Genomic DNA, 13,058 nt, shown 5'->3' with positions numbered 1-13,058 from the left:
TAGATATAACCCTTCTAAGGTTGAGTTAGAGATTATGCAGACGTCAAGTTGTCTCCAAATTGATCTCCCATTTGAACACCACTTTGGCAAACTACCCAAACATTGCCTATCTGCATATTTCAAACATACGCCATTGTACTTTGGGAGAGAATGGTGCGGCTAGTAGAGATGTCTCATCAGGTATGGGCTCAGTCGCTATATTCAGTTTTATTGCTCGAACACTTCAGGCCACCATTTATTGCCAATAACAACTGTCTCCATTAGAACCTGAATATTCAGGTTCAAAATGACTTATATCTATCCTTAATGTTCTTTTAGCCTCATTACCCATTATCGTAATGTCATGAATTATCTGTCTCTACCTGGGCACCTGGGCAGACTTCATCGGAACCCAGGTGGCTGTACATTTTTTTCAAAAATATTATATTTAGATGTTTTTCGTATAACAAATAAGCTTCAGCTAGGCGCTTTACAGATTAATGTAATAATCTGTGATGATAGTACCGGGTCGACTTCCCCCTGTCCGATCGGCGAAATCGGATCCCAGCGGTATACTTCGGAATCCCGATACGGAGGAAGAGACAATAGGGAATGGTGTTCACCCGCAAATCACATTTAAGAAACTTCCAGTGGTCAACAATCAAGTCATATTTAGTGCTAGGGACAAGAGTATGTTAGAGAAAGATCGCCAAATAGAACCAATGGATTACGTTGTAGGGGATGATTCCTCCGGTTTTCGGTACTTTCTACCCCCAGTCTGGACCACCAAAACATCCACCCAGACGTGGGCTGCGTCACAGCATCTGTATGACGGGAGGTTCTCCCCGGGAATGGAGCGCAGGTTTTCGGCGAGAACCGGTGATATCATTGGTTGATATTGTGGTGTATCCGATGGCGGTACCCGCCAATATGATGTTTCGGTTAGCATTAGTTTAATTCTATGGAATAGATTACTGATTCCTCCAAAAATGATGGAAAGGGGATCTGAGAAGCCGAAATACTATTAGTGCTTGATACGGGTGTTCCCGGACTTATATTGGGGCCATACTTAGGTAGTGTACTTATAGAATCGTTCTCCCAGAGCTCGCATGTAGAATCAACTTCAAAGTTTCTTCGAATACAAACAATTCCTTAAGGTTTCAAGGCTCTTTTACTCTTTTACTCTTTTACTCGCGTAGTTATACCTAGTCTTTCCTGCTATGACACCTTCAATCAACGATATCGCCAGCCACACAACCTCACCTTCCGGTTGTAGGGTTGGTATCAATGGATTCGGTCGTATTGGTTAGTGAATCTTGGAAGATATGACTTCGTTTAACTGCTGAACATCTACTAAACACATTCACCTATAGGACGCAATGTTCTCCGCGCCGCTCTAGGCCGTTCCGACCTGCAAATCGTCGCCATCAACCACACATGCGTCAGCGTTGAAGACCTAATCTACCTCATCCGCTACGATTCATCCATGGGAGATCTAGACGAGCGAACCGAAATCAAAGCTATCTCAGACAAATTTATCTCCATCGAAGGCAACAGAATCGCCCTCACATCAGAACGTGACCTGAAGAAACTGAACTGGGCATCCCTGGAAGTCGACTACGTCCTCGAATGCACCGGAAAATTCACAAAAAAGGACCTCGCCCTTGAACATATTACCTACGGCCAAGCCAAGCGTGTGATTATCTCTGCTCCTAGCTCAGATTCACCCACTTTTGTCTTTGGTGTGAACCACGACACCTATACTTCGAATGAGGAATGCCGCGTTATCTCCAATGCTAGCTGCACTACCAACTGCGTCACTCCTGTTTTAAAGGTTCTTCACGAGTCTTTTGGTATTACACAGGGTTTCTTGACAACTGTGCACGCTGCTACACGATCCCAACAAGTTCTTGATGGCTATAGCAAGAAGAACCGTCGTCTAGGTGGGATTCATATATCAGTGTAATTCATACAAGTGTCTAACAAATGCTTGCAACTAGGTCGCCAAGTCTTCAACAATATCATCCCCACATCAACCGGTGCTGCAAAGGCAATTGCTACTGTCTTGCCCCAGCTGCAGGGCAAGGTGACTGGAGTGTCGATCCGTGTACCAACGTAAGTTTCTCTATAATATAAAAGATCTAATGATCAGGAACTGACCCACTTTAGCCCCAACGTCTCCATGATTGATCTTACCATCTGCACCGAAACACCAACCTCACTCGCCGAAATTCTCTCTGCATTCCGCAAGGCTTCCAAGTCCGAATTGGCCGGTGTCCTCAAAGTGACAGATGAGGAGCTTGTGAGCAGCGATTACAATGGTAGCCCATACAGTGCCATTATTGATGCACCCGCTTGTGCGGAGCTCAACCCACAAGTATGTATACTACCTCCGAAAACTCAACATGTTTACTGATACGCGGACAGTTTTTCAAGATTATGGCTTGGTATGACAATGAGTGGGGTTACTCGAGCAGACTGCTTGACTTGACAACCTTGGTTCACTTCAAGGAGATTGCTTGATTGTGTTCTTCACAAGTTGGATCTTCATTATAGAAGCGGGCATACTGAAAAATGCCTCGCAGCGAATATACCATTAAATAGAACTAATTTTGCCTAATTACTTCCACATGATCTTGACAGTAGTGGGCTCAGGGTGTACTATTGGTATCGAAGACCGTCGCCTTCACTTGAGATAGTAAGGTTCAGACTATGGTGGCTGCACCTGTATAATCAAACTTTTTCGTTCGATATCGAATGTCTTGGTAAAGACAATGGAGTCATGTAGATATGTAGCAGTAAAGCGGTTCTCTTGGGACCTTGATTTCGACTCAATATTTTCTTACTACGTGATCCAATAAGCTGTCCATGCATTGTGCTAATTATAGGTATACCTGGAGAAGCCATAAGGCTATAATAGGACCGTCATCTCGGGGCTGAGCATGAGGGGGTGGCGCAGATTTTGTGCTCACAGCCTCTTCTACCTCAACGCATCTTTGAATATATCAATCAGTATGAATGTAGTTAGCGCGATCGACGATCATGTTTTCCACCTCTTTCAGCTGTGAACTATTTCTCGCGCTGCTTGAGCCCCCTCTGAATAGTCTCATTCAAAAGACTACTACCACTTGAAAACAGCGGCATTTTCGATGTAAACTAGAACCGATCAAATGGATATCTGCACACCATTCGAAGGCAATTCCGATTTATATGGTCTTGGTATCCGGGTTGGAGTTTATCTGCAGTGGGTTTCAGCATGGACCAGTCTTCTTCTAGATCCAGAATCAGCGCAGGCCACCTACGATGCTAACTCAACATTTGTCTTTGCTATACTGGTTGCAACTATTATCGCAGCACAGCAGGGTTCATCAGCCATTGAGATGTATATCATGTTGCAGTTTATGCTTGGATTTTTTATCACTACACTCAGCACGCTGGGCGTACGTCTGTGGTTGATGAGCCCTGATCGGCTCGCTAAGCTGGAGACAATGATCAGAGCAGTCAAGTCAGAATGGAACGCTGAATGGATTAGACTACATCGCATAATCGAGGAGCCATATTCACATAATGTGTTGGAGGAATTGGCACTGAAGTCCTGGAATCAGATGTAAGAGATTTCTTTTTACGGGTATGGTCAGCTACCACTCTTCCTGACAGTGTTTCATGATAGATTTTTTTTCCGTCGATATACTTAAAGAGTTTGAAGAATTTTAAGCCTCCTGGACTCTCCTGGTCGGGGGTGATTTGGAGAATGACGATAGCTGCCCTGTTTGCCTCATATAACTTGGCATTCTGGTTTGATGATTCAGGTAATGGTGCGCAGCAACCGCCCAGAAATGGCTGCGTGTCTCCCTATATTTTCCTTTTCTCTAGGCAGCAGCTCAAAAACCCTATTGTCACTTTCAACCGCGTCGCTGCCATCATCATTGCTGTTAGCATTTTCCCGGTGTTCATGTTCCTCTTCCTTCTAACGATACATCTTTGGCTATATACATACCTGCTACTATATCGAGAGTTTATTTATCTGTTTAGCTCTGGTAATCAAGAGGGCTTTCAATCGGTGCTGACCCGAGTTAATGCACTGCTTGCAAAGAAAAGAAATCCGTCTTCCAGACGTCATCAAGGTCTGCGTCTCACTAGGAACTGGAAAAGTGACGAAGGATAATGCAGATACCACAATGCCTGTGAGGCGTACAGGATTGATGTCAGGTTGGAAAGAGGCCGAGTGAGTGACACTGTGATGGAGATTCTTTTTGAGAAAAGGCTTCCAACTCACAGTGGAAATAGGTCTAAACATCGAGTTATCTGTTTCATATGGAACGCCTATACCGTTCTAAGCATCGTTTGGTTCATCGTCTGCATTGAGCTAACGATCCACTGGAACCATATCTATGGCGTTAACACCATCAAAACGACTGGACAGCTCATTCCTTTCATAATCGGCTGCGTGAGCGTCTCGCAAGTGACGAAGAGGCTTACGCTTTTTGCTTGGGCGAAGGTTAGTCATTGGCTTTTCGAAGAAAAGAGGAAAACCAAGCAGTGGCTTGAGTTAATAGTCGATTCTCCATATCTATTATTCTTCTTTCATTCGGTAGCTAACCAGTAGACAGAAATATCCTGACTGGGCAAACACCCAACTTGTGCTAGAAGATAGTGTGGATGGTCCTATCATCTTCAAGATTATCAAGAGGAATGCAGTCGACAACTCAGCTGATAGGGCCTTTGATAGTGAGGCCACTGCAAAAATTCACACACCAAGTCTGGGTGTCTGAAATACATGTCCATGTCAGCATCTATAGACACATATGCGCTCATCGGTTTGGCCTTTTTCATTCTCCGAAATGGGAAGCTGGAATTCAATGTATCAGTAACAATATTCAGCGATTACAATAACACACCTCAGTTCTAGTCGTGATCTGGGGTTTCATCCCTGTCAGGCCGAAGAGACAAGATTCACCAAGGTAAGTTAATCATATCCTAATGCATAGGTGATAACTGATGTGGGCGGGCACCTTGACCGAATGAGAAAAATATTGATGCTTAGATAGGGACAACCTTCCAAGAATGGAAGAGCATCGAGCCAGGGATCATCAAATACGGACTGGGGAGTTTGTTTTCGAGTGGGTATGCTGAGATGTTACGACTTTGGTATCTTGCACCTATAGCCCTCTTGGTCACAACTTCTTCCGCATCGTTCTATGACACATTCTATGACAACAGTTGCTAGGTCTTGCATAATAAGCGATTCTCGGGTTTTTTTTTGGAAGGCCCAGTAACGTCTAAGCTCCAAGCCCAGTTTCAAAAAAAAAAAAAAAAAAAAAAAAAAAAAAAAAAAAAAAAAACTGACCATTCTTGGACTGATAGTAATATCCCAGCGAGTAAGCCATATTACTTCTTTACGATCATTCCCTTCTTGACCTCGAGAACGACAAGTTTGTTACAGCTATATTCATTGCCAAAGAGCTCGGACATGTTCTGTATCTGCTTGATGAGAACCGGCAAAAAAGTGATCGGACGGAAAAACTAACATGCCTATGAGCAAGCTACAACTCCCAGGCAAAAGCTGATATCCTGAGGACTTGTAAAGACATCGAACATGCAGAAAGTGTGAGATTGGTTGGTACATGGAACTATGCCCCATACCTTACTAGCGACCAATACACTCTTTCAAACGAGGCATACTATCACTCTATTATGTTCAACAGGGTTCTGGAACTCTCGGTCTCTACCCATAGGAAAAGGAGTTATCCTGTAGAGGGGCATAGTATTACTAGTAAAGCCTGGAGCAAGGGGCCTAGTAACAAGGATTTATGGGTTCTTCACGACCTATGGAGGAATCCGCTGGCTGTACCATTCAGTTTACGCTGTAGTTGATCCAGATCCGCCGCTGGCATATGAATATAACTGACTCGAGAATCATCGCACATATGGATGGGAATTTAGAGTATGGCACCGTATATATCGTTGAATTTCCATGTATGTCATCCACGTAGGTACAATCATAGGACTGAAATTGACTGAAATTGACTTGAAATTGAACTGAAACCAATGACAAGCGCCACAATAGTTTTGCCTAAAAACATAAGCAACTGCTAGTGTGGATCCTTTGAACCATGGGCTTGGCTAAGTGATGATCATTGTCATATAGATGATCGTGCATATTGAGATCTATTTTTGTATCCATATGAAGTTATAAGGCATAAAATAGGGACTAAAATCGATGATGCTGATAAAGCTTAATAGTTGATAGACGTTGAAACATGTACGAAACTAGCGCTTGACTCGAAATTAACATTTGGGCTGAATCAAGCCCACATGTTTTACGAGCGCTGAGGTTCCATAATTAGTGTTGGGTTGCAGTGATTTCAGGGGTTGGAGGTAGTACGGCGTAACTCTGTGGCTATTTCCTAATTAGTTTGATGATGATGACAGAACGGGTGGGCTAGTAAGCCAGTAAACTAGTGGGCTAGTGGCTAGTGGGCTGTGGTACTATTTTCAGCCGTAGTATCCACTTTGTAGAATTCCAAAGAAGCATTCCTAGAATATGAGGAATAATGAAAGGAGAATAACTATGGATAAAATCAAATTATTTCGAGGAATGTGTCAGTGAAGATGAGATGAAGCGAAACAAGAGTTCGTAGATCTCAAAGCTTTGTCATATTTGGCTTGAACTAGTTTCTGATTGGTCTTAGCGGGTCTTGTTTTAGTATTGAAGGAAAAACAAGGATCTGATGTTACCGTATCTTATTTATCATTAGCATATCTTCCTTTCTTCTCTCACACCTTTCAACTCCATCTTCCTCATCATCTCCATCTTCCTCATCATCTCCATCTTCCTCATCATCTCCAATCCTGAACATCATCATTTCAAACATTCTACTCTGGACCCCACTTCGATCTGTCCATCATGCCTCGCGTCAGCTTCCTCCAGCTGCTTTTGTCATTGATGCTCTTGTCCTTGGTCCTGGCCACGGATCATCCCACAAAGACTGATGAGGACCTCTCCCAACAATCTATTCAGGAGATGCTGGCTCATGTTGATTCCGTGCATGCTGCTCTCCACGTTTTGTCCCACAAGTTTCAAGATGGCGTGTTCCCAACTGATAAGACTGCCGTTGAGGCTCTTGAGGAAGAGGATAAAGATGCTGCATCCATGCTACAGATCTTTAAACGGGAGAGTAACACTACTACATCTGAAGCTGCTTCAACTTCTTCTGCCTCTACTCCTACCAGCAGTGAGGTTGTCACCACAGTCGATTCCACCACTACTACTGCCACTTCGGCCGAGTCATCAAGCACTCCCGCGCCAACTACCACAGAGCCAACTTCCTCTGCGTCATCTGCCAGCTCCTCAAGCTCTCCTCCCGCTTCTACTGAGGTGACTACTACTACCAGTCAAACTACATCGACCTCAACCTCTACATCTACCTCAACCTCTACATCTACCTTAACATCAACCACCTCGGACAAAACTTCCACAACCTCTACGTCTCATAGCACTACTTCTGCCCCCTCAACCCTTACCACGACTACAAGCTCTAAGTCGTCGTCTGATTCTACATCTACATCCACCACTGAGAGCTCTTACACCTCAACTTTCAAGAGTACCTCCACTCTTGCCGATGGCAGCCTAAGCACCATCACCTCCGTCACAGTTGTGCATGTTCACCCAACTGCAGCCTCCGCCTCCACGACTACCACCTCAAAGCCAGGATTGCAAACCGGTGCCGCAGCACTGACTACTGTAGGCCTGACCCGCGAGATTGTGGCACTGGTCGGCGGAGCTGTCGTGTTCGCAATTGCTCTGTAATGGATTCACGCTCTATTCAACTTCATTCCTTGACTCTTTGATTGCGCTTTTATTTCCAGCGAAACATCTCTCCTTTTGCATAGCCTATTGACTTTGGTCATCTCACGATCCTTCCATGATATCCTACAAATTCCTTTCCTTATTTTTCTATTTTGGCGTTCGGGAGAGATCATTTCCGTTTCAACTGTATAGCTTAGGCTATACATCGTGTTTAAAAGGGTGCATTACATTATCGGCGAAAACATATTTGTTACTACACTTAGAACATTCAAGAACTGATTCTCTGATTCATATCATCCAGGGTATAGATTTGTCATGTAGTGCGTAAGTTTATATCTCTAGAGTATGTAGGGATTTGTAATGGTTATCGCGACCGAGTTCAAATGACTCGCGATTATGTTTCATCATTGAACAAGATTCCCAGAGCCCTGCCAACGCTCCTCGCCCGTCCAGTATCGCACAATACTTTCCCAAGCAGGGATATCGCCGTCGCGCAGCAGCGCGGCAACATCAACATTAAGCGGAGAATCAGGCTGTGGATCCGTTAAGAGCTGTTGGATGGCAGTGAGGGTAGTGGAAATCGTATAGATCGGACTCCAGTGTTCAGTAGTCAACAGTGTCAAGCATATCTCGCCCGTCGTAAAAGAGATATTGGGATGCGATATGCGCGTCGTGAACAGGATTGTCGGTGGCGCGAGAGGGTAGTTTGGTGGTATTGTGATGCGAAGGTGCCAAAGACCGCCTATAGTAATCATGTAAGACTTTATTTTAGACGTAGATAGTAATAGATGAACCGGGACAAAGACATACCCTCATACGGTGACCCATTTACGCCCTTCAATACTGCCTCCCAGCGTAATAGGTCCTCGTCATCCACCGGCCTCAGGTGTAATAGTGCTTCGTTGGGCGTTTTAGCGTAATCCTTCAGCTCGCGCAGGAGTCGTTGTGTCGTTGAACTAGACGCCATGACTGGAATTGGAATGTGTGTGGAGTAACTAGAATGTGGAGGTTATTAAGGGAAGAGTCCGAAAGTGTAACACTGAACTCCGAGGCTGGAGGAACCTCGCTACTTTCCTCGGTTCACGGCTCACCCAATCCACGATCCAAGTCATCGCCACACTCCATCCCCTTTATTTACTAATTCATCATGCGCACTTCGCGCGCTTCAAAGGACACGGCGAAAGCTTTACAATCGCTGTCTAATCCCCGACGCCAGACGCGAAGCAACACCTCGGTCAACACTGCGCTGCGCAGTTTCGCCTACGATGCTGACACTAGCGTAAAAACCGAGTCTCCGATCGTAAAGACCGAGTCTATCATATCTGAATTCCAACGGCCTGTCTCCGATGATGAGTCCTCTCTTTCATCGGTCAGTACAGCAGACATCGAAGACCTGATCGAACCACGAGTCAAACGCCAAAAGCGCAGTACGAGTCCGTCTGTCCTGCATGCTGTCAAAGAGGAAGAGAAGGAGGTGAAACCTAAGACTGCTAGGACGCGGCGTATGCCCGCGAGGAAAACTCGTGATGTCGATGGTGCGGTCGTTGTCGAGCCGCCGTCTGATTGGGAGGTTATGTACAATACTGTCAAGAGGATGCGCGCTGATAACCCTACTGCTCCTGTTGATACTATGGGCTGTGCGGAGCTCTACTGGAGGCCTTCTGGACCAAAAGATCGGAGGTTCCAGACTCTTATTGCGTTGATGCTTTCGTCGCAGACCAAGGATACTGTCACGGCCGTTGCGATGCAGAGGCTACATACCGAGTTGGGCCAGTCGATAAAAGCTGAGGATGGAATCAAGACTGAGGGCGAAATCAAAGCAGAAGATGAGATCAAATTGGAGGATGTGGTCGAATCGCATATCAAATCAGAAGACGGCGTCACCATCAAATCGAAAGACAGCGAAAAGGACAGCACGCTTAACCTGAAGAATATCCTCGCTGTCGATCCGACAAGACTGAACGAACTCATTCGCACCGTCGGCTTCCACAATAACAAGACTAAATACATCAAGTCCGCCGCCCTAATCCTACGCGATCAATTCAACGGCGATATCCCCTCAACACCAGAAGGTCTCATGAGTCTTCCTGGCGTCGGACCGAAAATGGCTTACCTCTGTATGAGCGCTGCTTGGGGAAAAGATCTAGGTATCGGCGTTGACGTGCACGTCCACCGCATTACCAATCTGTGGGGATGGAACAAGACGAAAAACCCTGAGGAGACGCGTTTGGCGTTGCAGTCTTGGTTACCTCGTGATAAGTGGCATGAGATTAACAAGTTGCTTGTTGGACTTGGGCAGACGGTCTGTTTACCTGTTAAGCGGAGGTGTGGTGAGTGTTATCTTGCTGGGACTAAGCTCTGTAAGAGTGAGGTTAAGGGTCTTGCGGTTGTTAAACCTGATCCATTGGCTGAAGCCAAGGTTAAGATTGAGATAAGTTGAAACGAGAGATGGTTTGCTACAGCCGAAAATATAAACAGTTGATTATAATTATCAAATATGAATAGTCTGTTGACATCATGGGCATAAGCTTGGTCGTAGCTCGGAGCTTCATTTTATCCCCGAGAGCTTCCCCACCATCAATTCTGCGCAACACATTTTTTGTCCAAACAATTCGCGATGAGCAGAGTAATATTTATGAACTTCTAAAATACATCTTCTATCCTCCTCCAAAATGGCTCCCGCACCAATATCTATTCCCCTCTTCGCCGAAACCCAGCTCCACCTCCTCCTTCAAGAACATGAAGCCGAAGTCGCATCCTCCTCCCTCGCAGGCACAGCTGCATCAGTATCACCATCCACTCGTCGCACCCTCCAAGCCACCGGCTACGCACTAACGGGTCTAATACTGTCGCAATGTCGCACAGGTCTTGGGGGTAGAGTCGTGGGCGAGTTCGCGCCAGATCCCGCGATCGCATCTAAATCTACAGATGGTGATTCGCGCGCTTCGGATGGACAGCCGCGGCTTGGACCTCATGGGATCCGAGTTGGAGATGTCGTTCGTGTGAATGACATCGCGACTGCAGCGAAAAAGACGAGCAAGGATAAGAAAGACGCGAAAGATGCGAAGGTGGCGGGGCCTGAGGGTGTTGTTACGAGGGTTACTGATAAAGGGATCTGGATTGCTTTTGGTCAGAATGGAGGCCACTCTAAGGAGGACGATGAATCTGTTGAGGAGCTTTGGGGGAAGAAACTGTGGCTGTATGTTGTCTGGCTCATTGCATTTGACACTTGAAGCTGACTAGCTCCAGCATCAAACTTGCCAATGATGTTACGTATCGACGGTAGGTTGGAGGGAACAAGATGCACAAGAATAGATATTGCTAATCTCATCTATAGCATGAGACAGACGATGGAGAAAATGACGAAAATGACGGAGGTAGATCATTCTCATTTTATGCGTGTTGCATTTGGCCACACCACTCCCCTACAACCGGACTACGATGCCGCAGGTCTCATCGAGTTCAGCGATCCCACTCTCAACGAATCCCAGAAAGAAGCCATTCGATTTGCGCTGGGCTCTCAAGACATCGCTCTTATCCACGGCCCTCCGGGCACAGGAAAAACACACACCATTATCGAACTCATCATGCAGATGGTGCAGCGCAAGAAACGCATTCTAGTGTGTGGGCCGTCCAATGTGTCAGTTGATAACATTGTCGAGCGACTAGCTCCTAAAAAGGTCCCAGTTGTGCGAATCGGTCATCCAGCTCGTCTGCTACCATCCGTGCTAGAGCATTCCCTTGAAGTGCTCACGCAGACTTCCGATGCTGCGGGTATTGTGAAGGATGTACGCAAGGAAATTGACGAGAAACAGGCCAGTATTCGTAAGACGAAGAGCGGTCGTGAACGAAGGGCTATCTACGACGACTTGAAACTTCTTCGCAAAGAATTTCGAGTGCGCGAGTCGAAATGTGTTGCTAACTTGGTAGGCGAGAGCAGTGTTGTCCTGGCTACTCTTCACGGTGCTGGAGGTCACCAGCTCAAGAACCAGAAGTTTGATATAGTTATTATAGACGAGGCGAGTCAGGCGCTAGAAGCACAGTGCTGGATTCCACTACTCTCTGCAGAGAAGGTGGTACTCGCCGGTGACCATCTACAATTACCGCCGACTGTCAAATCGACCAACCAAAAGTCCGGCGACAAGACTACTAACCCCGATGCAAAGGAAATACTAAAAGGCTTCTCGTTGGAAAGGACACTGTTCGATCGCCTACTGATACTTCATGGCTCGGGCATCAAACGAATGCTGACCACTCAGTATCGAATGCATGAGAAGATCATGCGTTTCCCATCTGAAGAGCTTTACGAAGGGAAGTTGACAGCCGATGACTCTGTCAAAGCCCGTCTTCTAGCCGACCTACCTGACGCACAAGATACAGACGATACCCGCGAGCCCCTCGTCTTCTGGGACACGCAAGGCGGAGACTTCCCTGAGAAAGTAGACGATGAAGACAAGAAGGAGCGCTTCCTTGGCGAAAGTAAGAGCAACGAGATGGAAGCGTTGGTCGTTGCCAGACACGTCGATACACTGATCAAGGCGGGTGTCAGAGCCGAAAGCATCGCTGTAATCACCCCGTACAACGGCCAGCGGGCAATATTGTCCCAGATGCTTCGAGAAAAGTATCCAGGACTTGAACTGGGCAGCATCGATGGATTCCAGGGCCGCGAAAAGGAAGCTGTTGTTGTTAGTCTTGTGCGCAGTAACGCTGAGCATGAAGTTGGATTTCTTGGAGAGAAGCGAAGGCTCAATGGTATTTTCCCTTTCATCCATGTATGATATCAGTTATGGCTAATTCTTATTAGTGGCTATGACCCGCCCCAAGCGGCACTTGTGTATCTGTGGGGACTCGGAAACCATCAGTCGGTAAGTGATCCACGGGAGAGAGTATGTAATTTTAATCATTATATTTCATTGACACAATCTTGAATCTAGTGGCAGCAGTTTTCTAAAACATTGGATGGATTACTTGGAGGAGAATGCCGACTTGCGATACCCTGATGCCGGGGAGCTGCTTTAGTACTAGTATTAGGAGTAAATAACAGTCGACTAGAACATTGCATAATCAGGCGGTGAAGGGAACAGAGACATGCATGTTTCAGAAATGCTGTTCGCCCCTCTTGATTTGACCCTCTTTAATATTACATGGCATTACTGGAGCCAGTCGTCCCTTTCCCCCTCCAAGCTATTCTAATTAATTACTTACCGCATCTCGACCCGAAGCCGAGAGATGCGTTGTTCACGATCTCAGCCCTGAGGCCTGAGCCCCC

The 13,058-nt window shown here is 46.1% G+C and overlaps 6 protein-coding genes across 6 annotated transcripts; 5 read left to right on the top strand and 1 right to left on the bottom strand.

Annotated features, from left to right (window-relative positions):
- Positions 1-1,199: 1,199 nt before the first annotated feature.
- N7495_007582 (type I glyceraldehyde-3-phosphate dehydrogenase) lies at positions 1,200-2,502 on the top strand (the record flags this gene model as incomplete). Its single annotated transcript, XM_057210233.1, has 5 exons — positions 1,200-1,284; positions 1,353-1,922; positions 1,980-2,094; positions 2,149-2,356; positions 2,407-2,502. The coding sequence occupies 5 exons, from the start codon at positions 1,200-1,202 to the stop codon at positions 2,500-2,502; spliced, it is 1,074 nt and encodes a 357-aa protein (XP_057059776.1).
- Positions 2,503-3,149: 647 nt separating this feature from the next.
- On the top strand, positions 3,150-3,590 carry N7495_007581 (uncharacterized protein; the record flags this gene model as incomplete). The annotated part of the gene is made up of 1 exon (XM_057210232.1): positions 3,150-3,590. The coding sequence occupies one exon, from the start codon at positions 3,150-3,152 to the stop codon at positions 3,588-3,590; it is 441 nt and encodes a 146-aa protein (XP_057059775.1).
- Positions 3,591-6,886: 3,296 nt separating this feature from the next.
- N7495_007580 (putative GPI anchored cell wall protein (Dan4)) lies at positions 6,887-7,789 on the top strand (the record flags this gene model as incomplete). The annotated part of the gene is made up of 1 exon (XM_057210231.1): positions 6,887-7,789. One exon carries the CDS (start codon positions 6,887-6,889, stop codon positions 7,787-7,789), a length of 903 nt encoding a protein of 300 aa, XP_057059774.1.
- Positions 7,790-8,193: 404 nt separating this feature from the next.
- pex4 (putative ubiquitin conjugating enzyme (UbcJ)) lies at positions 8,194-8,756 on the bottom strand (the record flags this gene model as incomplete). The annotated part of the gene is made up of 2 exons (XM_057210230.1): positions 8,194-8,531; positions 8,600-8,756. 2 exons carry the CDS (start codon positions 8,754-8,756, stop codon positions 8,194-8,196), a joined length of 495 nt encoding a protein of 164 aa, XP_057059773.1.
- A 180-nt stretch (positions 8,757-8,936) lies between these two features.
- On the top strand, positions 8,937-10,229 carry N7495_007578 (endonuclease III domain-containing protein; the record flags this gene model as incomplete). Its single annotated transcript, XM_057210229.1, has 1 exon — positions 8,937-10,229. One exon carries the CDS (start codon positions 8,937-8,939, stop codon positions 10,227-10,229), a length of 1,293 nt encoding a protein of 430 aa, XP_057059772.1.
- A 232-nt stretch (positions 10,230-10,461) lies between these two features.
- Positions 10,462-12,808, top strand: N7495_007577 (putative DNA helicase; the record flags this gene model as incomplete). Its single annotated transcript, XM_057210228.1, has 5 exons — positions 10,462-10,988; positions 11,039-11,071; positions 11,127-12,541; positions 12,594-12,654; positions 12,724-12,808. 5 exons carry the CDS (start codon positions 10,462-10,464, stop codon positions 12,806-12,808), a joined length of 2,121 nt encoding a protein of 706 aa, XP_057059771.1.
- Between the last annotated feature and the right edge of the window lie 250 nt (positions 12,809-13,058).

This window comes from Penicillium taxi (genome assembly GCF_028828555.1).
Source record: "Penicillium taxi strain IBT 34144 chromosome Unknown utg000005l_segment0_segment0, whole genome shotgun sequence".
Classification (NCBI taxonomy): Eukaryota; Fungi; Ascomycota; class Eurotiomycetes; order Eurotiales; family Aspergillaceae; genus Penicillium; species Penicillium taxi.
This window is presented reverse-complemented; position numbering and strand designations above follow the sequence as displayed.